Here is a 25613-nt window from a genome sequence, read left to right as displayed (position 1 = left end):
TCCTTGTTTGATGTCATGCCAGAGTACAGGCAAATATGCATTAGGCTCAAATGTGTAATCCCAGCAAATTGTCAAGCCATTCATCCAGTCAGTAGTAGAACAATCTATTGACAGCAGATTTGCTCTATGAGATCTCATCATAGGTCCATCAGCCTCCCACAACCAACAATATAATAACAGGTAATATTTTGTTGAATTGAAATATAGTGGGTGAGGGCTAAAACTAACTCTAATTATGTAAGACCTGCCACTTTTCCCGAGTTACCAATTTTTTCCCAGAATCCCAATTTTTAAAATGTCCAAGAAAATTTTGAAAAAAATACCTTTCAGTTCACAGTGGCTATGCAGAGAGAGCAAAAGTGATGCAGCAATTCAGTGAGGAATACTCTACAGCCATTCCGTGAAAATCTAATTTTTCCATTTTCATCTTTTATACAGATATTTAGTGTGTACAGGTCAGCTAAGCGCACCTGTCTTGGAAAACAGGGTGAGTGTAGAAATATACCACATGATGTTATAACTGGAAATTAGTGTTAGCAAACAATCTAATAAAGCAGTGAAGTGTCCAGGTATAGTATAATTTACAATTCTACCTTTAGGAAGGCTGACACGAAGAGAGTTCACCTGTATGTACCCATTCATAGTGGAGTCACACATATATTAAAAGTTTTCTATAAGCGCTAGAGACTTGCACGCACAAAAAAATAGCTATAACACAAGCTTAATGTGAAGTCGCATAGTCTACCTGTGCAGGTGCCTAAATGTGTGACAGTAGTGTTAGAAAATTGTAAAGGCAGAACTTTGTCGGCATAAGAAGAGAAAAGGTTGGAAATATAAATGGAATATACTTTCCTTAGAAGAGAAGAACTCGTGTAACTTGTTATGGTATATGTTCCAACTAGATTCTGGCATTTGAGAGTTCTCTTGTGACAAGAGTGTGCTTCTTGGCATGAGCAGAAGTAACTGGCATATTCTTGTGACTTGGTGCCAATCCCTGTACAGAGGGGAGATCACTCTGCCTGACACCTAGGTTGGTAGGTAACTTAGTTTTTTAGCTACAAGTTTTTAACCTAGGATTGCTGGATTTGTGAGGCAGTAGTAGTTCAGCTAAGATATTATGATTGGGTAAGTATTCTTGAAGTAACATTTTTCTATAAAAAAAATTTTTTTAACCACCAAATCTACTAGCTGCAATGTATGGTTTCTCTTTCCATCAAATATACAGGCTGCCATATATAGTCTGTCATTTGCTGATAAATGCATTGAAACCACAACATGACCGATTTTTGCATCATAGTAAACCAAAATATTACAAAAGTAATTACTCTGTATGAAAGTGAGAGATAGAATGGAAAAAATGGTCACTCACCTCAATGTGTACTGTAGTTTTTATTAAAAATTATCTTGATATTTCTCGGAAGTTTTGCCAATTTTAATGTTTTTCTTGTAGGAAGTGGCCCAGCATATGTATCCACAAGTTCCAAGTGGTCACGACCTCCTGTTCCACCTTTAGATCCAAAGTTGGACCATATTGTTTTTCAGCAAATAGATGTGGATCATTACATAGGTAGGTAGTAAAGTGCACTGGGATATTTTTATGCTGTTTGGGAGTGGGTCCTGGGCCTAGTATTTTGGAAAATAATTTGACCTTCTGGACAGAAAATTTTCTGATATATATGATTAGTATCAGGAATTATGACTGAGTTTCCAAGAAAAGTAACTTGTGGCCATTATAAATTCTGTAGCATAAAACTGAAATTATTTTACAAGTAACTTAAGTACTTGCCTTCTTGTTTTGATACTGGAACATATTGGGATGAAGGTGTTTATTTACAGTTAATTGCTGTTCAAGAATCTTTTGGATTTAGTCTCTTTAATCTAGTTTTTGGATATATTGTCTGTGGACAATTGAAGTTAATAAAAGAAACTTCTTTCAACTGAATATTCAAACTTAATCTGCCTGACTAAGTTTCTGATTTTAAATATAAGCTGTCAAAGGCCTGTGCAGTTGCAAGAACTAATCTTTTACTTTTCTTAGAATTGAAATTAAAACATACACAAGATTGAAGTTTTCAGCCTGGTGATAGAGTTCTGGCTGTCTTGCCCATACTTCAGTATCCTCTTTAGGCTAAGTACAAGGGTCCTAGCACAGTTCGAAAGAAAATACATGACTTGTATCATTAACATTCCTGGGGCTGTACACAGTTTAAAAGAAAGTAAGTGACTTAAATTATATTATTAACACTTGTGGGAGGTGAAACAAAAATAACTTTGCCATATAAATATGTTTAGGAAGTATATTGATAGAGATAGCCAGATTAATCATGCAGTCAGTTTAGTTGTACCTATCACACACTGAGGATTTCAATGATGAAATGAAATTGGACTAGTTACTGGTGTAACCAATCTTTGGAATTAAGAAATATTAGAAAATCTGGACCAGGAACTTTCACATTTGCAGCTTCAAGAAAATAGTGAACTAAACCAGCTATTATTTGAAAATGTGCACTTGTTTCCACATTTTTCAACATGAACAAATAAAAGTTCACCATGTATTCTTGTGCCAAAACCAGATAATACTTTGCACATGTGCTATGATGATAGAAAAATGAACTGTGACCAAAACAGGTTCATTTCCATTGCCAAGAATCGACAACTGCATTGATAAAATTGGGAATGCAAAATATGTCACCAGGTTTGGTCTTCTAAAAGTATTCTGGCAGATTCCACAGACAGAAAGGGAAAAGGTTATTACGGCATTCATAACTTCAGATGAACTTTATCAGTATATAGTCATGCCGTTTGGGATGAAAGGTTTGCCTTGTACTTAATGTTTGATGAACATGATTATATTTGGTGTATATAATTGTGATATTTATATTAATTGCATCATCATCTACAATGACACAAAGAATGATCACATGCAAATGATTCAGAACGTTTTGATGTGATGCAAATTGACAGTTAATTTAAGTAAAAATAAGTTTTGCCATGCTTGTGATACATTTCTAGGACATATCATGGGACACAATAAAGTTAAACTTGTAGAAGTTAAGGGCAAGGCTATCTCTGAATTCCATTTGCCTATCAGTAAAAAGCAGCTGATGCGATTTTTGGGTATGGCTGGGTCTTAATGGAACTTTTGCTGTAATTTGCCGTAATTGCCGAATCCCTGACCAATTTGTTGTGTAAGAAAACCAAGTTTCATTGGTCTGAAGCACGTCAGGAGGTTTTTGATAAGTTAAAGCCATACTTAAGAGTGCACCAGTTCTTTTAGCTCCAAATTTCTGCTGATCATTTAATATTTCTGTTGATGCAAGTGATGGTGGAGTATTGATTCCAGAAGACAAAAATGATGTCCAGTGTACAATTCTTCTTAAAAAATATTAAATTTGCTCCCGAGAAATTATTCCACAAATGAGATGGAATGTTTGGCTTTGCAACACTTTGAAGTGAATATTTGTTCAGTTCCTTCTCCATTTTTTTGTATTCACTGATCATAATCCCCTTACTTTCATTACCAAGATGAAAGGCAAAATCAGAGGTTGTTAATGTCTGGTTTGATGTTGCAGGAATACAGTATTCACATCAGCCACTTCAGGGGAGAAGATAATCCAATTGCAGATGCACTTTTATGTGTAAAAAAGTATAATATTGCTTCATGTATATTTTGTGGTATTCGTAAGACTTCATGTGTTCTTAATCACATGTAAATTTGGCTAATATTTTAAAGAAAACTTATTGTATAAATCTTTCTTTTTCTTTATGAGGGGAGGTGTTACGTTTACTTAATTTGTATTGTTTATGGGCTTTTCTTAATGACTATGTTGTGTATATCTGTGTTTTGTTCTTGACCATGTCCAAAATTAGGTTCATAGTGTACCTGACCAGTGATGTTTATTGTCTAACCAACAATACATCGCTAAAATTTTCTCTATGATTGTGGACTAAATATTCAGATCATTTTTAATGTAACACGTTTACTTGAATTTGAGTTAAAAGATACGGTCTTGATTCTGACCTTAGAATCTTCTAGAATGAAATATTCCATTAAGTGACAGTATTTCCAGAAAATGGTAGTTGTGACCTAGGTCAGGTAGAGGGGTACATAATCTTGCTTATTTAAAAATTACTCATTGTTGCTTTAACTTAACATCTTGAAGCAGAATCAGTCTTATTTTTGTATTGAGATTTTCGTTTGGGTGGATTTATATATTCAGATTGTTATTCACTGGCATTACAAAGTGCTCAGTAATATTCTTGGACAGAAACATTAATTTTGAATTAAAGTGAATTCAGACAAGGATATTGTTGAACTATAATAATATGATATATCAAAAGACTTAGCACATCATCATACTCCAGGCCACTGGAACATTAGCACATCCAAGACTAGAGGCACAATCAACACATTCAGTATTGGAACTTATTTGGAAAGCCATTAAAATTCATTTGTACGTGTGATGGAACTTTTCAGACTATTTGGGATTTAATTCACAGTACTGTAAGTTCTTTGAAAATTTTCACTTTGTATTCATGGGAAATAAGTTATTTGTTGAATTTTACAAAACTTGTTGGTTTTCACTCTTTTCTATTACTTAAAGACCATAGCATTTTAACAAAACATGAAAAAATTTAAAGACAGGCACGAGGACAAAGCAGATGTCAATTGCATCAAATAGATCTTGGTTTATTATTAGAAACAAATGGTTATTTTTAACAATTTATTTTTTATATTTTGCCATTACAAAAAAAACGTTACTTTTTCTCATTTACTACCATTATTTCCCAACTAAATTGATTTCTGCTGTCAGCATCTAAGGCAACCAATATATTATGTCTTGGCATCCTAAAGGGTGAAATTTTCAAGTAGTTTGCCCTTTGGCTGCTAAAGTTTGATAGATATTTTGAGTGCTGGTCATTTAATATGACTACATGTTGAATGATGTGGAAAAGTGAATGGAATTGTCAAGCATGTAGTTGATTTTCCAAACCCTGTCAAGTTCAAAAGAAGTTTTTAAAAAGAAAATCCATTTAACAAATCTTCTGTAATTATAGGTCGTCATATGCCTGGGATGCCTGGGAGTACTGTTGGCTCTGTTCCCATTATTCGAATGTTTGGTGTTACGATGGAAGGTAACAGTGTTTTGGCACATGTACATGGTTTTGCTCCTTACTTTTTTATCCCAGCTCAACCTGGTTTCAAGGAGGAACATCTTGGCATGTTCAAGGTATCTTTCTTACTTTTCTCATTTGTTCATAGATTTTGTAGTTAAAGCTGTAATTACAGAAGTGAAACATAGGTAATCACTTTTACACTGGCATCATTATCATTAATATTCGCTTAAATTTGTGCCAGTCATATGTATAGAGGGGGTACATTATAGTATAGATTCCTGGTGAGGCTCAAATGGAGAATTCAGTGTGATTTTGCAACATTTCTGATTGGAAATGGGATCTTTTATTTGCTTCTCAGGATCACAGAAAAAAATTCTGTTTGGTGGGAAATAATTAATTTACCCAGTAGATTGTTTAAGGTGTGTTAGTCCAAAAGACTTTTCTGTTGTGTGTAGTTCCCATAAATGTTTGAATGGATTGTGGCGGTCAGTTTACTATAAATAAGAAGAAACTAACTGTAAGATGACAAAAAATAAGTTAACATTAATTTTCTGAGGAAATGCAGCTTAAAGGACTCAAAATTGCATCATGGGTGTAAGTCCTTCCATTAGGTAAAATCTTTTCAAATTTTATTTTGGAGCTGCAGTGTCACAGTGGTTAGCATGCTGGGCTTGTGGCCAGAAAGGTTTGGATTTGAATCCTGTTTAGGCAGGTTTGGATTAGTTGGTGTGTGTCACTGGTCAATATACTTACTACAGTAACCATGACATGATATGACCTTTCTGGGAATCCAGAAATTAAATTGGTTCTTGCTAGACATTTTTTCAACAACAAAAAATGGCTGGCTGATATTTACTAAATTTAATTTAAAGAAACTTTCATTGGAGGTATAAAAAGTTGTAATAAATAAGAAATTATTTATATGCTTTATTATAAGCTGGAAAATGTCATTTTCTGTTCAAGATTGGCTGATACTTCACTCTTAGTATTATTTTTTCGCTTAACTAATTATCTCTCAAACTATTTTTTTTTCTTTAATAAAATCCAGTATAAAATGTCTGTGGAGAGCAATATATATGCCTCTCTGCTGTTTCTAACAGTTATTAATTAACAGCAACAGACATTACTTTAAAAATGAATAACATTTAATTAATGGGCTTTTCCAGTCAAGTGCAGTGGTGGAGATTTATTACATTAGGTCCTTAAGTAAGCATGATAATGAAGGTTAGTTGTTGCTAATATTTTTTTCTTTTCAGTTGCTTCACATATTTTGTTTTACAGGTCTGCCATTTGTGGACATACTGTGTCGAGATAAAAAAATTGTCTCATGGACTGATGTCTATAGTACAGACCCTAAGCAATTGTTCAGTTATAAGGTTTTTACAAGTCCAGGACATGAGCTTTCTCACCTGTTATTTTATGCACTTTGTGGGTGTAGAGTATGTAAACTTTGGGAAAACATAATGACGAAATAATTGGATAGGTTAATTATGGACAGTTAATTGAGTTCTTTTGTCATGTTCAGTAAATACATTCATTTTGGGATCTCTGAACCTTTTTTGTGCTGATGTGCTGTTTAATACAAACTGTATATCAAAATTTTAGAAAACAGTTGAGTTTATTTGTCTTATTTTCGGATCTCTGAACCTTTCCATTGTTGATGTGTTGTTACACAAATACACAACAATAATCTCAATTATAACGTCTTTCCAGTGGATTGCTCCAATATTATTGCTAGGTCAGACATTTTCTTTTACATTGCTTAAGCAGTTTAATGTGTTATAAAATTGCACAGGTGCATGTAGATATTACGTTTGACAGGGTACATGTATTTGTATAAAAATTTGCAGATGTGCATTTTTGATACCATGAATCATACCAATGAAAAAATTGTTTCTTTAGTCAGAAAAAAATTGTTTAATAGATGTTTCCAGGTGTGTCAGTTTGCTAGGTAAATGGCAAATGCCAATAACAATTGTTACAAAAAGGCCTGCATTGTAGGTTTGAGTTCATACATTAACATGTGTTTCAGGATGCCTTGAATAATGCTGTGCTGAAAGACATGCGCTCTAACAAAGAGGGAATCAACCAAACAGTGCTTGCAGTTGAAATGGTTTCAAAAGAAAGTAAGAATGCTTTAGTCTTTTATTTGGACTTCATCTTGATACATTAATGGATAGTGAGACACAGGTAAAACATTTTTTCTGTAAATGTTCCATGAGAATTTTAAATCTATTGTCCATTTGTCCTGTCATCTATCCTTAACTCCTTTGTTAAAGTGTATTTCTCATTCAGGTTTGGCTGTGGGATCATTTAATTTTGTGTGCAGATGTCTGTTGGTGAGTGTAACACCCATTTACCAAAAGTCTTTCCGTGACTGGTTAAGTTTGGCACATTTACTCAGTTTTCCATGCAGTGTTGACTTCATTCAGTTGCTTGTGTGGATTTGTATTGGGATGTGTCCTGTTGGAAGTAGTAGTGATTATCAAGGAAAATTAAGAATACTTATTTTGATTTTGGCGAGACTGAAGTTGGTCACTGAATTTGTTTTTAGTACTTTAGTTTTGTGCTTACGTGCTGGAAAAAATCAGTTTTTTGTTGTTGTTGCTTTTTCATCAAACTTGTCTGATGGATTTCAATGCCATTGCTTCAGACAATCCTATCAAGTTTCTTTACATTTTACTCCACAACACTAAAGTATTAGTTCAATTTTAGCATTAGCAGGACATACAGATGAGAATTTAATTCAAAGATGCCAATAAAATAATGCTGAGATAATGAAGGAACGCATCACTGAGGTTATTCAATGATGCCTCTGATGCCTAGAAAACAGCATGGAGGTAATGATAATGTAATTCCAAAAACACAACGTCAATGTAATGAAATAATGCCACCAGTGGGGGGGGGGGGTAGAGAAATAATGAAATAATGCCAAGAACATAATGCCATGTGTTGAAATAATGCAGAAACTGCTTTTTTTTGTGTTCATAATGAAAGATACACAATACTGGGTCAAGAAAAAAATGCCAACAGCACAACATGGAGGTAGAACAAAACATGCAGGCAATGTTAGGAACACATCATAAAAGGAATGAATTAATGCCAAAAACAAACACTGGAAATAGTGTTAGGAACACATCATAAAGGGAATGAATTAATGCCAAAAACAAACACTGGAAATAGTGTTAGGAACACATCATAAAGGGAATGAATTAATGCCAAAAACAAACACTGGAAATAGTGTTAGGAACACATCATAAAGGGAATGAATTAATGCCAAGAACAAACACTGGAAATAGTGTTAGGAACACATCATAAAGGGAATGAATTAATGCCAAAAACAAACACTGGAAATAGTGTTAGGAACACATCATAAAGGGAATGAATTAATGCCAAGAACAAACACTGGAAATAGTGTTAGGAACACATCATAAAGGGAATGAATTAATGCCAAGAACATAACCTGTAGGGTAATTAAATAATGCCAAGAACATAATATGGGGTTAACACAGTAATGCCAAGAATACAACACAGTGGTACTGTAATAATGCCAAGAATACAACATGGTTACGGGAATAATGCCCAGAATACAGCATGGATATGGGAATAATGCCCAGAATACAACATGGGTAGGGGAATAATGCCAAGAATACAACATGGGGATGGAAATAATGCCAAGAATACAACAGTGGTATGGGAATAATGCCCAGAATACAACATGGGTACATGAATAATGCCAGGAATACAACATGGGTACGGGAATAATGCCAAGACTAAAACATGGGTATGGGAATAATGCCAGGAATACAACATGGGTATGGGAATAATGCTATGAATACAACATGGTCACAGAATAATGCTAAGAGCACAACACAAGGATAATGAAATAATGCCAGGAACACAACTTGGAGGTATTGAAATGTCGCCAAGAACACATCACTGGTATAATTCTTTTAACGCCAAAAAGACAATACTTGGATAACGAAATAATGCTAAGAACACATCATAAATGGAATGAAATAATGCTAAGAACACGTTGTAAAGGGAATGAAATAATGCCAATAAGGAAAGTACACTTATGCTGCAAACATCTTTTTAAGAATATTCTCAAATTTATGAGTAGAATTAAAGAGATGATAATAAAAATGACAAAAACAACTTCTATTGCTTTATTTTTACTATATTTTTTCCTGTACCAAGAAAGCATAATCCACGTATAGGTGAGCATAGGATATAATTTGATGAAAAGAAATTGTAATGGTTATGCTAAAAAGTGTAATGGTTGGTGTGTATGTTAATGCCATAGTCTAACTGTTCAAACAGGTTTATTTATCAAATAAATATTTTTACTTTCGTTTTTAGATTGTTATTTGTTAGATTTATGTAATCCTTATGCTAGGGCTATATGTTTTTTTATCATATGATCCTGAAGGGATAAATTATGCTGAGAAAAGAGACGAAAGTGCGCTCTACTTTTAAATTATGTTTTTTAATTTGGTTTGTTTGTCTGCCTTTTCCACGTGTAATTTCAAAAAACCACTGAAATCAGGAGTTGAATAGCATGCCATCTCCATGAAAATAAATTTACTCAAGGTTTTGGCATTATTTCTTGTTTCGAGTGACGTGTTCTACTAATACAGTAGTCCTCCTCATGAAAGGCCCCCTTACCAGCGGCCACCTGCTCCTTACGGCCAGAATCCATTGGCATCGATGAGTTTTGTGTTCAAAATGCCACCCTGCTAATGTGACCAATGGCCAGCATATTAGTGCAATGATATAAAACTTTACCCCTCACAACTGGCCTTATTTTATTTTAATATGTATCCAGAACCAGCATTTTATTTATAATGTGTGTCAAGTAATCCGATTTCTCTTTCCCGATGTCAGGTTTTAATTACTGAAATAAGTGTTGACTAATGTACATGTACCACTAAGGTTAATATTATATCATTTATGCCTCACCAGAAGCCACATTTATTCCATAAAGCCGAGAAAGACTCAAATTTTAATCCATACAAAAGGGTACATACATGTAATCCAATTAGCCTTATTGATGTGTTATCATAAGATGTCCGGTTTAGTCACTCTGATGATTGTTAATATTGCAATTATTGAACAATAGTAACAGCTGAGAAGTGTCATCATCGATGTACAATAAACAAGTCATCAGGAAAATGGTTTGATAACCTTTATGGCTTCCTTTAGTAAGATGTTGAACTTGTTCACTTTGATAATTAGTGGCTATTACTACTGACAATAATTGTCAAAATTATGCATCCTAACGGCCGCGAGGTCAAACCTGCATGATGTTAATGGTACATATCGAAGCCTTTTTGGCTTCTTTCACTTAGTGTAAAGAAATGTATAAAAACAATAGGCTACCAGACTGCGACTAATGAATCATGTGACAAGATCACTTAATTTAAAAACACATAGCAATTTGTTTAAATGCAGAAAAATTGTTTTATTAGTCTTGTACCTGGCAACATTGGAATAAGTTACTGCAAAAAGATCAACATCTCATTGAGGAAAAGAAAAATTCTCAGTTTAAAAGAGAAAGTGAAAGTTATTCAACTGACCGAAAAGGTGGAGAGTTCGAGGACCCTTGCAGAAAATTTTTATGTCAGAAATTCTCAGATAAACAGTATTGTGAAAGATAGGGAAACAATTCTTTGGAAAAGGGAAGGTGGAATGGATGGGGAAAGGAAGATTTTTAGATATGTTTGTATCCTGATTTGAATGACAAGGTTTTTGAATGGTTTTGCACTGCACGTGCTAAGAAAATTCCACTCACCAGTCAAATGATCCAAGAAAAAGCAACAATTTTGTCAGTTTAAATGGGATATGACGACCACAAATAACAGATGGTTGCACAGATTTCAAGTCCGACACAATATTAAGTGTTCTGTCCTTAGTGGAGAATCAGCTGATGCTAATAATAAAGTTGTCAAAGATTGGAACAAAAGACTGAACGATATATGCAGGGGATATGACAGCAAGGATATTTTTTTAATTGTGACGAGACTGGTTTGTTTTTAAGATTGTTACCAACAAAGTCGCTGGTACAGAAAGGGAATTCAAAGGAGAGATTTACAGTTTTGCTCTGCGCCAGTTGTTCTGGTGAGAAACTGAAGCCACTGGTGATTGGAAAATTGCAAAATCCAAGGAAATTTAGGGATATAGCTGGACACATTTGAGAGTTACATATGAGGTAAACAGACAACCATGGATGACAGGACAGATATTTGAGTCCTGGATCAAAAAACTTAAACAGCAGATGAAAGTGTAGAACAGGAAAACCCTGATTTTCCTTGGGACTGTGCTGCTTACCCAAAACTGGATTCGTCAAATGTCATCGGTTTCATACCTTCCTCCAAATACAACTTCAAAACTTCAGCCCCTGGATGCAGGGATAATCCAGAGAGTCAAAGTGAACTACAGGAAAAAGCTGCTGAGACATGTTTTGTTCCCGATGGATAAAATATCAGCTGCATTGGATATAGCACAAAAGGTGACAGCTGGATGCAGTCCAATGACTGACATCAGCATGGGATGTCCTGACAGCCGAGATGATTCAAAAGTGCTTTTGGAAATGTGGGTTTTTCCAAGAGGTATCAGGTGTACCAGTGGCAGAGGAGGAAAACTGGGATGAAGAGGACTATCTTCCCCTTATACCACCTGGAACAACCCTTAAGGATTATGTTCAGAGTGATGATACATTAGCTGCAGAGAACACGATTAGTAATGACTGGGAGTCATTAATGACAGAAGGTGCTAGAAATTCTAGTGAAACATGCCAGGATGATGAAAGTGACTGACAGTGACACAACATGTGATGATCCAAACCCAGCCAAAGAGTGCATTACACTGCATACTGCATGGTTACATTACGCAGAATTGATGATGACCGCTCCGGTGGCCTAGTGGTTAGAGCATCTGCCTCTGAAGTGGGAGGTCATGGGTTCGAACCCTTGCCAAGCCATACCAAAGACTTACAAAAATGGTACTGACAACTGCCTCGCTAGGTACTCAGCATTATGAGGTTAGTGTTAGGACTGGTTGGCCTGATGTCAGGATAAAATGACTGGGTGGGACATCATTCTACATGTCTGCGGCATGATGCCCCAGTGCTAGACATCACTATAAACTGCCACACTGCAGACATTGTAGCGATATGACTTAAAAATTGTTAAAGCTACATTAAAAATCCTAATCGCGCACGCACACACACACACACACACAGAGAATTGATTGATTATGGTCTCACAACAAACAATGTTGAACTTGATTATGAAAGCACAAGACATTCTTAAAAAAGATAAAAGAAAAGCTGTAGAAAGTATGGGACAAATGACACTGGATAAATTTTTCAAGCATAAGAATTCTTAGGAACATTTGTATTGTATTTATGTGTCTGCTGGCGAGAGATGATGTGATCTGTAACATTATTATGAAGATAGTTTTAAAACTATATCAATGGTTATTCATAACATTCTTTTGAAAATGATGAAACAGTTTGTTTCACATTGATTTCACAACATGCATGTGATTTTTAAATGAAAATGTTAAATGTTTTAGAATTAAATGTAGTTGTGACTTTCTTCATATGTATTTACTATTTGCATTTGTCATCCCCCTCTAGAAAGGCCAACCTCATTATAAGGCCACTTCCCTGCTGCAATAGGGGTGGCCTTATAATAGGAGGACCACTGTATATCATTATTACCAGCATTATTTCATTACATGAGTGTTGTGTTCTAGACAATAATTAATTACCCCAGGCTGACAATAGCTTAATGGATCCATTATTTTCGTATCGAGACTACTCTTTATTCCAAATGCCCATCTGATCCTAGTTTTTGCAAAGGTTCATCTGTCTGTTTGCAGTTCATACTGGTCTGCCTTAGACCAAAAAGTCTAAGATCTGGACACAAAATCTGATTCCGACCACAGGCGAATTTTGGGTGGATAAAAATCGGGTCCAAAAAATGAGGTTTTTCCCTCTGTGTTTTGAAGTGCAACTAGAACTTCCAGATTATTTGGTATCATCGTAGAGCTACATCTGTCTACCTTTCTATAATACCACCCACTTTAGTGTATCATACATGACCTTGATGCTACAGAGCTAAGCAGTAGGCTACTACCTCCTGCCACGTAAACTCATCACCAGGGGTTACTGTATTAAGCCCTTTGAAGACTGCTGTTGGAGGACATTGTGCTAATTTGCGTATATAAAGTTCACAAAGTGGAATAACTCTGTAGAGCATCCCTGTCGTAACAGCACATATAAAGGCAACCTAGCAGGATCAAATCCACATTGAATAACCAAGGAGTTGTAAGAACTTTATTGCTGAAATCTCCCTCCAGTTGGAAATAACTATGAATTTGACAACCTGTAGGACGCAGATACGAGGGTGACATACAAGATTGAGAATGGTTAAAACATCCATACCCAGTTAGAAAGAAAACGGGGATGGGAGTATTGGATTTTTCCCAATTCATGAGAAATCTATGGTTTAAATGGGACAAGATTGCTTTTGGCCTGAGGAGAATAGAACTTAACAAATGTTTTTTGCGATCATCCAGATTGAGGATGTTGACCAGAATAAGGTGATGATATAATCCATAATTTGGTAAACACCTAGAAGGTAATATTTAGACTGAACAGAAGGACTCAGTATTAGTAAACTTTGTAACGGTAACCAAACTGAAGAAACATTTGCAATGCTGGGTGAATACGGAAATGAAAGTAGGCATCTGTGAGATTGTGGCTGACGGCATATGCATCTTTTTGGATGGAGAGACATATAGATTTCGCTTCTGTCTTGAACCTCAGCAGAAGAATGAATTTGTTGAGGTGACTGAAGTCTATGATCCGTGTCAAATTGCTGTTGGCCTATTTGGTACAGAAATGCAGTGAATAGAACCCAGAGATTGTAGTTTTTATACAATCTCCACCACCTGTTTGTTGATGAGCGACTATTTCTTGCTGAAGAATTTCATGCTTCATCAGATCTGACAGAACATCCATTAGAAGAAGAGGGGATGGGATAGACCAAATCTGAAGCCTTTTTAAAATGACTTGGATCGCCCATGTTTTTGTTGTTGTGGCAATAGGTTGATCCAATGTAATTGGAATTACAGGACTGGCATAACCTGGTACACTGTAGTGTGCTGTGAAGTCATTGGTGGAAGACAGGAGGCTTGGGGTTGGAGAAATCTGTTCGTTTTTTTACCTCCCCTGTATTGTTACCTCCTAGACTGGTTCAGCTGCCATCTTTTGGCATAAGGTTGAAATTTGAACGATACAGATGTAAAAGATCTCTTTGCTTGTTTTCCTGTTTTCCGTCCATTGTGGCAGCTGTGGTTGTTTTGTAAAACAAGAATATAGGTAGATTGGCAAGTTGGAGGGGTACTTCTTGAGCTTTCTGCTTCCAAACTTTATCAAATATGCTCCCAAACAGCAAAGACATGCCAAATGGAGAGTTGTGTTTGTCTTTTTTGTTGTGATTTATAAAGCGTTGTGGAGCGCAAACACATGTCCTGACATATCAGATGACATATCATGCTAAGATTAACGGAGGCAATCAACACGTTCACCATTAAATGATGAGCTGCTCTGTTAATGACCTGAACAGTTCAAGCCATTGACTCCAGGCGTGTTTGTTGGCAGAGCTTTTCAACCAGTCAGAACATGGCTAAGGAGGCCAAATCCAGTGTCAAAGACATGGCAACAATATTCCAAACCCGTTTTGATGTGGCGTGAATTTATGATTTTTGTTTTTTTAAATCCACTTTTAAAAGTGAGAGATGACATTGACTGCTGCTACATTTTTATTGAATTTTTGAGTGCAGTATGATAGGCATTGGAATGTGTCTTGTACCAGACTGTTTATGGTCTGCTTCCTTTTTGGTATAAAACATTGTGGTGACGATGATGCAGTGCCATCATCTCTGTATAATTCTTGGCCAATACCTTGCAGGTAAGCAGTGAATAAATTAGAAGCCAGCTCTGCCGGATGAGCTTGGAAGGTGGTCTGGTTGGTCCCAGTACCAGCCGTACCATGAGCACGGCTGGACAGATGGATTTATCACTAAAATCCCCATCATAAAATGCTTGGGTAGTCTTGCACCAGGTGCCATGTATGGATCTATCACTTTCGATCCCCATAATTATGATGGAATATAGCTGACTGTTGGCATATTAAGACGGACAAATTTATTACTAAGATCTCCATTATTGTAGAGATATGAAGCCATAGGTGAGATAGACAGATCTATCCTAAGATCTCTGCAATTGTATGTAGCGATAAGCATGTTAAGATCTCTCATCAAGTTTTCCGTTATTGTAGAGAGATTTCTGTAATTGTGATTGTATGTACCCATGAACATGTTAGATTGGAAATTCTATGATTTTGATCTCGATAACTGTCCAAAAATGAAGCGATAGACCTGGCGACACAGACCTTTCAGCAAGATCCCCTGATCAAGATTGGACTAGCTGGATGACTGGCTCAAGTGGTTGGACAATTGCAGATAGTTTTGGATGGCGATATGTTAGTAAAGGATAGATCTGCTGCATCTGTTAATAACACCATGTGTCCAAACATAAACTCAGACTTGTGAGGAACTTATGTTACCTGGGCTGCCTGAAAATGTGGGTACCCCCATGTAACATAATTACTTAAAGTAATTTCGAAATTTGTCTCATCACCCGTTCTTTACTTTGATAGACTTTTACAAAACTTTAGTCTATATACTCTTGGGCCATTTAGCACACACTGCATGGCACTGATGAGATATATTTTGTACATGAAAGGCACTTTTTACGCATGTTTTCCTTAGCCTTGAACTTGTTACATTAATTATACTTCATTGACAGGTTTCACTGTAACAACAAGATCACACAGAATGCAACAAAAATGTATAAATCATCAATGCAGTGTGTAAAAAAAGTTGCTGAAATAACACCTATTTCTAACTGGGTAAGTGAGCAATAGTTAGTGTGAATGAAACCATGAATAACAACATGCATCAGCGATAGTATTTTGTACCTAGACCGAGAAAATTTCACAAAATATTTGGAAAATCAAAAAATATTTACCACCTGTTTAGGAATAAATGTTAATGGTTTGAGATTAACACATTTTGCTTGGGAATCATAGGAGGTGTGTCATAAGACATATTATGAAAGTGAAGCTTAAAAACCAGCAACACGTGGTGGTGGCAAGGAGGGTAATCAGCAAGAGTTATTGCCCTATGTCAACACGAGATAGAAAAGATGAATTTTCGTCTTTTTAATAGGCCTGGATTCAGGGGGTAACAGGCTTATATTGGTAGTGTTAATGTGATTAGGTAGGTATTCTCTGAGAAACATAATCTACTTAAAAAATTTGCTTTCATACTAGTCCAAATTATAAACAAATATCAGGCTTTGTGTTAAATACAAATTTTTCTTATTTTGTCATCATGAGGAGAATTCTTAACCTTTTCAATCACCTATGTATTCTTTTCTCCAGGTATATATGGTTACCACAGTAATAGAAAGGTTCCATTTCTGAAGATAACTATGGCTTTACCTAGATTAATAGCACCAGCTAAAAGATTATTGGAACAAGGATTCCAGTGTCCAGGATATAGCCAGCATGGTTTTCAGACCTATGAGACCAATATTGACTTTGAGATCAGGTTTGTGGCATTAATTTTGTATTGATCAGAAATTTCCAAAGCTCTGTTAAAATGCATTAAGAAATATGGATAACTTACTGGTATAAATGGTCTAATGTGCATTTTCAGAGATCCAAGAGAAAAAAGCATAAATATCATTGGGTTTGCTGTTAATGTTTCAAACATAGTTTTTACAAAATTTGTCATGATATCTTTACCTTGATGTACTAGTGGTATTGTGAACATAAAAAATAATTCTTGCTGTTATATTTGAAGTTGAAACTGAAAGACCAAGTCGGACTTATTTTTTGGGTGAACTTGGGGCTAGATATTATTGAAGGTACTTGGGTAAAAATCAAGCCTGGTCATCTCCATTACGTCTGGCTGTTAAAAAAAATTGTCAACATAACCAGGTTCCAAATATCAGGATTCTTAAAAACCAGGTAAGGTAATTTTAAAGATGTCCTTGAACTTTATTTCTGTCTCGTTCTGTTAGGTTTACTGGAATGTTGACGACAAACAGGTCGTAATTTTAATATTAATTATTGCTTTATTTCTACAGTTTAACTTTAGTAACAAGTGTTGTGATTTCATAACTTTTAGACAGAATTCAGACTCTAGCTATACATAGCAGACAATACAAAAAGAACAGTGTTGTTAATAAATTACTCGCATGTATGTACGCTATCTGAAATAAAGGTATAATTTTCTCTTTTAATTCCAGTTAGTGTATATTTTGCATAGCATAGTTTAATATTCCATGCATAAATAAAATAACCTTATCTCCTGAAGAAAGAAAAAACCCATATGAACTTGCCTAAACCTTGCCACCCCTATGTAAGTATGAACTTACCTAAACTTTACTACTCCTTTGTAAGTATGAACTTACCTAAACCTTACCACCCCTATGTTAGTATGACTTTACCTAAACCTTACAACCCTTATGTAAGTATGACTTTACCTAAACCTTACCACCCCTATGTTAGTATGACTTTACCTAAACCTTAAAACCCTTATGTAAGTATGAACTTACCTAAATCTTACCACCCCATGTAAGTAAAATGTATTTGCTTGTGTCTTTGCTGACGGGAAATAAGATCTGCTTATACCTACAGCTGTCATGAATATAACTACAGAAATTTGTTACATCTCTTTTTGAAATATTCACTTTGTACATACCACAAATATGTATAGTGTCAAAATTGTATTAACTGATCATCTGTAGATTGGTATTTAACTTAGAAAGAGTACCAAATTAGTTAAAATGTATAACAAAATCTTAGAAAATCTGACGTTATTTTTAAAATTTGGCCCATTTACTGTGCAACAGGCACTCTGGAAAAAAACAGTCCTCATCATGTCAGACAATTTGCTGCTGGTGACCTGCCTCCTCAAAAGAGTGAACCAAGTTTCTTGTCCTGTTTGTTTTACTTTTTCTGTTGTTGGTACTTCCAACTCGGTATCAATGTACAAATGAGGCACATTACTGGCAGACTCCATGTCCTGGCAGACTAAGTCAAGAAAGGGTCAAATCATTATACCTAATGGTAAATCTATCATGTCTGATGATTGATCTTTTTGCAACAAGGTGGAATCGCAGACTGCCAACCATTTTCTTCCCAGTTCTGGACATAGAACCTTGGGTCATTGATGCATTTTCAGTCAGTTGGGAGCAGTTGTTGTCCTTTGCCTACCCACCTGTGGTTGTATCACTGAAACTAATATTGAAATTAAAATGCCAAAACTACAAAATGATTCTGATTGCTCCTCTTAGATGGGACAAGTCCTGTGTCATTGATTTCTTTTTGGCAAAAGACCTGCAAAGGATGATTTTCACTGCCAATCAGAATCACTTGTCTTAATCCTATCATATCCCTGTCCAGACTGACTTCTTCACACCTGGCTTTTGTAATGGGAGCCTTGTGAAGGAAAGAATTTAAACCTTCAGCTAAACCTCAAGCATTACTTGATGCGCACAGAAAAAATGTCTTAAACATAGTTTTCATTTGAGACATAATGTACAGGAAACCTTCTCAAGATTATATGCTGCAAGATGACTACCAGACCCATTTGATGCCATCACAGCCTTTTCATGGGCATAATTTAGCACTTTAGCTTCATTTACCTGTAAAATGTTTGTTGGTATGAATAAGTTGAGTAATCTTCTTTGCCTGGTATAATTTTCAGGGGTCACATTCCTGTTTGGATGGGGATTTACATGCCGACACATTATTATGTAGAAGGGTTTTAATTTATAATATACATTTTTATACAGTTACAAATGTGTAATCCATTCTAGACCAACTTCTTAATTTTCTAAGCATTGGCTTGCTGCTTTCAAATTAGGAGAGTGTGTCTTATATTTTAGAGGGATTAAAGCCATTCTTTGGATAACCAGGGTATATGTAGGATGCTTAGCATTCCTGCCTCCTATTACCTGTTCTCCTGACCACTCCGCTGGCTTAGTGGTTTGAGCGTCTGCCTTGGAAGCAGGAAGTCTTGGGTTCGAACCCCGACCGAGTCATACCAAAGACTTACAAAAATGGTACTAACAGCTGCCTCGCTAGGCGCTCAGCATTAAGAGGTTAGTGTTAGGACTGCTTGGCCTGGTGTCAAGATAATGTGACTAGGTGGGACATCATGCTACACGCTGTGGCATAATGCCCCAGTGCTTGACATCACTATAAATTGCCACACTGCAGACATAGTAGAGATATGACTGAAAAATTGTTAAAGCTACATTAAAAATCCTAATCACACACAGTCACACCTGTTCTCCTAATGTTAATGTGATCAAGGAATGTATTCTAAGGAGAAAACAAATTGTTTAGTAATTATGTTTCTCTGAGAATACTTGCACTATCACATTATAACAGAATTGAAACCGAGTGGGCTTTGAATTAAATGAATAACACAAACACAGTGTGTGTGAATGATGAGACTTGTATATTGTACAATAAGATGATGGCACAAAAATAATAAATGAAACAATCTATGCAATACCCGACTCTCACACACACCCTACACACATTCACAAAAGAAAGAAATATATATATATCTCTAATGATAATGACAAAGATTGAGATGATGATGACACAGTGCTGAAATTACCAATGATAATGATGACGACAGTTCATATGACTGATATGCTATATAAAATGAAACAAAATGTCATAGTTCCGACCCACGTTGGGTGTACTCTGGTTTAACTTCCCACTTTGAATGAAAAAAATCCACAGTTCCACTTTGGCTCAACTTCCCAGATTCATACTGGCTCAACTTCACCCTCCACCAGTTTCAGTCTGGCACAACTACACTTCCCACCAGTTTCAGTCTGGCGCAACAACGCCTCCCACCAGTTTCAGTCTGGTGCACCTACGTCTCCCACCAGTTTGAATCTGGCGCAACAATGCCTCCCACCAGTTTCAGTCTGGTGCAACTACACCTCCCACCAGTTTCAGTCTGGCACAACTACACCTCCCACTAGTTTCAGTCTGGTTCACCTACACTTCTCCCTCCTCCAGTTTCAGCTACAAATAGACGAAACTGGTAGCGTATAATATGAAATATGCTATCACACAAAATACTCAAACATAAGTATATGAAATGAATAAATATCCACTCAACAAATGCCTATAGTCCATTACATTATATCAGTGTCCCTAATGGTTTATAGACACACACAAAAAATACATTAAACCCGCACTCTACATGTGACTTCATACTTCGAGTCCTACACGTGAAAAGGAATAAATTCTAACAGTGAATTGTCTGCTAAACGTGGTTATTTTATTTATTGAAGCTTTGTCAAATTTACACTAATAATAAAATAAGTATGTCACGAACACACTGAAAAGCATAAATGTACAAGGGAATCAAAATTATTTTAACAGTTGTCACTTACCCCTATGGCTGTAGTTTTGTGGTTCCAAACTGACCCTCTGTGACAAGATTCAAGTGATGATGTACCGCTTGTAATAAAACCTTACTATTTATACTATATATAAAAAAAAGATGTCCAAGACCCAAGGGTAAAGTACCCGTGCATGTTGAGAAACATGGGCATTAAGCTACGAACGACCTACAGCGAGATGTATTCATTCATTAACTATATGTCAAGGTAATAAAAACAAGCTACTCTAGTTAACGCTGTACGCATCGACAGTGTCAAATATACATTGTCATCATTTAGTGCAAAACCAAATTATTTTTTTGCCTTATTCCATGACACACATTACTTTAGAACCCTACATGCTATATGAGCATCCTCACTCATATATTGCACAACTTAAAAATCTCTGCATCTGGTGGCAGCAAGGACAAGTAATGGGCAAGTAATTTGTCATTTAGGATGGTTAGATTGGGGAAGTAGCAATATTATTCCCTAATGCTAATGTGATAGGGTAAGTATTCTTGGAGAAACATAATTTACTGAAAAATTGGCTTTTCGGGCTAGAATGTTGATTTTTCTTCAGGCATCCATCCTTATTCACAATTATTATGAATCCTTTTTCATCTACTTTCATTAAAATTGGTGGATGCTTGTCAAAGAGAGTAAGTCAGCCGTTCAAAAACTAGGTCATTGACCTAATTTTCATTTGTATGTGGCAGTTTCAGCTATTCATTTTTTACATCCTCCCCTTAGGGAGCCATGGTTGCTTACTTGGTAGAGTGTTGGACTTGTAATCAAAGGGTTGCAGGTTCAGTACTCAGCTGGGTTGGCTGTCTTGGTGTGTCTTTGGGAAAGGCACCTAGCTTGCATTTCCTCAGCACGATTATAGATAATAATGTATTCAAAGTGCCGTTAAAACCCCAAAAATACAGAAAATACTTGTGGAAGAAAAGTAATTGAACTATATGAAACTAGATCACTGTAGCCCAATTCACATATTAGGCGATGTCTGATTTCAGCCATTTTTATGTTGCATTATCTTATATCTTGTATTGTAGTGCAGTTTACACATTTACTGATTTTTCAGTGTGAGTTGTTGTCAGACAGTTAGCATTGTTTTCTCTTCAACATAGGTTCATGGTGGATAGTGATGTTGTGGGTTGCAACTGGATTGAGGTGCCTCCTGGGAAATATAATTTACGGGACAAAGAGAATTCATCTCCAAATGATCCCAAACATCCTCCACCAAAATCTCGCTGTCAGATAGAGATTGATGTCTCATGGGAAGATTTTATCTCTCATAATCCTGAAGGAGAGTGGTCTAAAGTAGCACCTTTCAGGATTCTCAGCTTTGACATAGAATGTGCTGGTCGTAAAGGTAAGTAGTCTTTGAGAACATGTTTGGGTGAACTTTTCAGGTTATCCCTCGTTCTTACTCAAAACATTGTTTTAAGAATGTTTAGAAATGCAACTTAATTCTTGTGTACATTCATGAAACAACAAAATCAAGAATCATTAAAAGTCAAACATTCAAGCATAGATATTAATTAGGCCTGGAAGTTAACACAAATTTCTTTGTACCCAAAAGGACTGGAAGACTGAGAAATTTACTAGCCCTCTTGTCTAGTCCATCCAATAAAATGCTGACTAGCGACAACTGGAATTTGACCGGTGATGGAACTATTGAAATAATGAAAATTACTAGTCCAGCAGGAAGTTTACTGCCACTAATTTTGAGTCCTTTCAATTGAAGTCACTATCACCATGCATTGAAAAGTATGAATTATGTGATTCCTACGTACCTTTGGTACTTAATACCACATAACTGTCTTAAACCATTCTGGATAAAGACTATAGACTTTCACATAGACTGTAATATAACTCTCCTAGATTGTTCTGGATAAAGACTATAGAGCTGATATGACTCTTTCTAAAGAGAGTATAAAACTTTGACAATGTAGACAAATGTTTTATACCTAAGCTGTCATACCATTATTAATCCATTTACCTCACAAGACACCTGCTTAGGGACTGGAATCTTCTGTGTAACTCTGGGGAGTTTGCTTCATGTGAGCACCCAGGTCACATAGCAAATTAGATTCACATATCTGTAGTTCAGATGGGCACACAGGGAACGGGTAAATAAAATTGAGCAATGTATGGTTGAAGTAAACACCCAGGGCATGTAGCAAATTAGATTGAGAGATCTTTAGTTCAGGTGGGCACCCAGGACAACTAATAAATAAAATTGAGATGTATAGTTGAAATAAACACCCAGGGCACATAGCAAATTAGTTTCAGATATCTCTTGTTCAAGTGGGCACTCTGGGCACCTAGTAAATAAAATTTAGATATATATGGCTGAAATAAACACCCGGGGCACCTGGCAAATTAGGCTGAGACCAAGTCAGACTGCCAACGCTTATGATTTTGTTTTAATTCTTATGAAAATGACCTTTAAAATACAGACTTATGGAACAAAGCAAAAACTTCGGAAAAATTATTGTTTCCAGAAAAATCCTGATAATTGTTTAATCTGTGATTGATTTGGATCCATTTTCTTATTAGAATCAGTGGAATTAGTCAAGGAACCAGACTATCTTTACAGCAGTACATCAGATGCTTTAAACAGCACAAATGTTTTCCATGTGAAGCATCTGCATGATCAGTCTGTTGATTATAAAATATTTATAAATGGCATCTAGCAATTGATGCCTGTTGAAGACAAAACGGAAATTAAGCGTCTTAAAAAGTGTTAATACCAGCACAGAGAATAAAAATAAATATTCAGATTCTTGTGAGTAGAATCGGGAAGGGACACGGTTACGTTTATTGGACATCGTTGTCAATTTGGGTATGTCTCGTGGCAGGAGATATGGTTGCTGTCGTCATGTGAAATTGAAAAAAACCTACAGGACTTTTGTCAGGTTGAGAAATGGCAACAAACCATTGAGCTGCATAGGGTGTGGAACTGAAGTTTGTGCAAATGTACTAGTGGTAAATAAGGTCTACATGTACTTTACAAACTTTAAAGTTGAACATAATGTTTACCATCACTGCATGTTTCGGATGCTGAACTTGTAAATATGTTTCCAGTTTTACAATAGCAGTTTTATGACATTTTGTTACAAATTACTGAAAACTGGTCAAACTTTCAGGAAAAAATCAGTTGCCTGACTGAGATGATCTCAGGGTTGGCAGGTCTGTCTAGTAAATAAAATTGAGAGATGTATAGTTGAAGTGAACTCCCAGGGCACCTAGCAGATCAATTATCTGTAGTGCAGATGAGCACCCTGGGAACCTAGCAGATCAGTTTGAGTGATCTTTTGTTCAGGTAAACAACCCAGACACCTAGTAAATCAGGTTTGGGAGATTTGTATATGGGAGCACCAAGGACACCTAGCAAATCAATTCGACATATTTGTCGTTCAGGTGGGCACCTAAGGCACATTGTAATTAAATTTTACAGATCCATGGTTGAAGTGAACACCCAGGGCACCTGGCAGATCAGTTACATGTAGGCTTAAGTGTGCACTAGGGGCACCCAACAAATTAATTGGACAGATTTGTTGTTCAAGAGAACACTTAGAGCACCAGAACATTAGTTTGAGAGATTTGTGGTTGAAGTGAACACCCAGAGCACCTAGCAAATTAATTTTAAGATCTTTAGGTGAACAATTAGGACACCTAGTAAATCATTTTATTTGAGATCTGTAGTTCAAGCAAGCAATCATGGCATGTAACAGATCAGTTAGTGAGATCTGTAGTTCAGTTGAGTTACAGTGAATGAAGTTTAATATAATTATAAACTTTGTGTCTAGTCTTAAAATCAAGCTTGAGTGATCCAGGGTGTTCAAGCCAATGAAATTTGTTACATATTTACCTGAATATGATTTTCAGGTGTTTTCCCTGAACCAGACAAGGATCCAGTTATTCAGATTGCGAATATGGTGGTCAGGCAAGGCAAGGCAGAGCCATTCATTCGTAATGTCTTCACACTTAACACATGTGCCCCTGTAATAGGCTCCCAGATTCACTCTTTCCACAAAGAAGATGAGCTATTAGCAGTAAGTTTTCTTAATTAGAGGTGAGCTTTTCTCATGTTTAATGAATTTTTTTTTTTATGAATTACTTTGTTTTCAGGATTATTTATGGAATATTTTGCATGGATTATTTTTTTAATGATGTACTGTGTTTTCAGGATTATGTATAGAACATTTTGCATGGATTTATTCTTTTATGAATTACTGCATTTCAGAATATAGGATATTATGCATAGATTAATTATTTTATGAATTACTGTGTTTTCATGAATGTGGGATCTTTTGCATGAATTTTTTGGCTGAAGTATTGTATTTTCATGATTATTTATGGGATACTTTGCAATGATTTTGTGGTTGCTGCAAACCTTGAATTTCAAGAAACCCAAAGAACAGTGATCATTTTGTGGATACACTAGAATCCATTCTTCAAATTTAAATACTAACAAAAATTCATTCTAGAAAAAATAAATGAATTGAAATTATTTTTATTTTTTTCCAATATTTAGAATGTAATATTTGAAAAAACATGCAGTGTACAGTAAACTTTGAAAATAAGAAATCTTTAGGAACCCCAAAAGTATGTTGCTTATCCAATTGTAGTTTTAACAGGTGGAATATATGAAACACTGGAAAGGACATAATTATGATGTATTGAAGTAACCAGTGTCCAGAAGTATATTACATGGTATAAGTTGACTGAAAATCAGAAGCTTATAATAATAAAATAACCCAATCATATTATCTGCGGTAGTGTCATCTTCATTCTCTTCTCTCCCATTATTTGCTTTACCATAAATTATACCATTTGTCCCTGTGGATGTAGCAATGATGGAAGTTGCATACAAGTGGCATGTATGTGACCTAGACTCATACATTTGAAACTGACATCTTGA

At 35.8% G+C, this 25613-nt stretch overlaps 1 protein-coding gene across 3 annotated transcripts in view; it reads left to right on the top strand.

Annotated features, from left to right (window-relative positions):
* Window positions 1–25613, top strand: part of LOC149785023 (DNA polymerase delta catalytic subunit-like) — a 113951-nt gene that overhangs the window by 13073 nt on the left and 75265 nt on the right. For all 3 annotated transcript variants that reach the window (XM_089978724.1, XM_089978725.1, XM_089978726.1), the window contains 6 exons: window positions 1451–1567; window positions 5059–5231; window positions 7151–7244; window positions 16638–16806; window positions 21811–22055; window positions 24578–24744. In XM_089978724.1, the coding sequence (XP_089834850.1) occupies window positions 1451–1567; window positions 5059–5231; window positions 7151–7244; window positions 16638–16806; window positions 21811–22055; window positions 24578–24744 (965 nt within the window). The remainder of the gene's footprint in view (window positions 1–1450; window positions 1568–5058; window positions 5232–7150; window positions 7245–16637; window positions 16807–21810; window positions 22056–24577; window positions 24745–25613) is intronic.

Source organism: Sinohyriopsis cumingii, chromosome 13 (genome assembly GCF_028554795.1).
Source record: "Sinohyriopsis cumingii isolate HCF-2022 chromosome 13, ASM2855479v2, whole genome shotgun sequence".
In the NCBI taxonomy this organism is placed as follows: domain Eukaryota; kingdom Metazoa; phylum Mollusca; class Bivalvia; order Unionida; family Unionidae; genus Sinohyriopsis; species Sinohyriopsis cumingii.
Note: the sequence above shows the minus strand (reverse complement) of the source record. Positions and strands in the feature narration are given on the sequence as shown.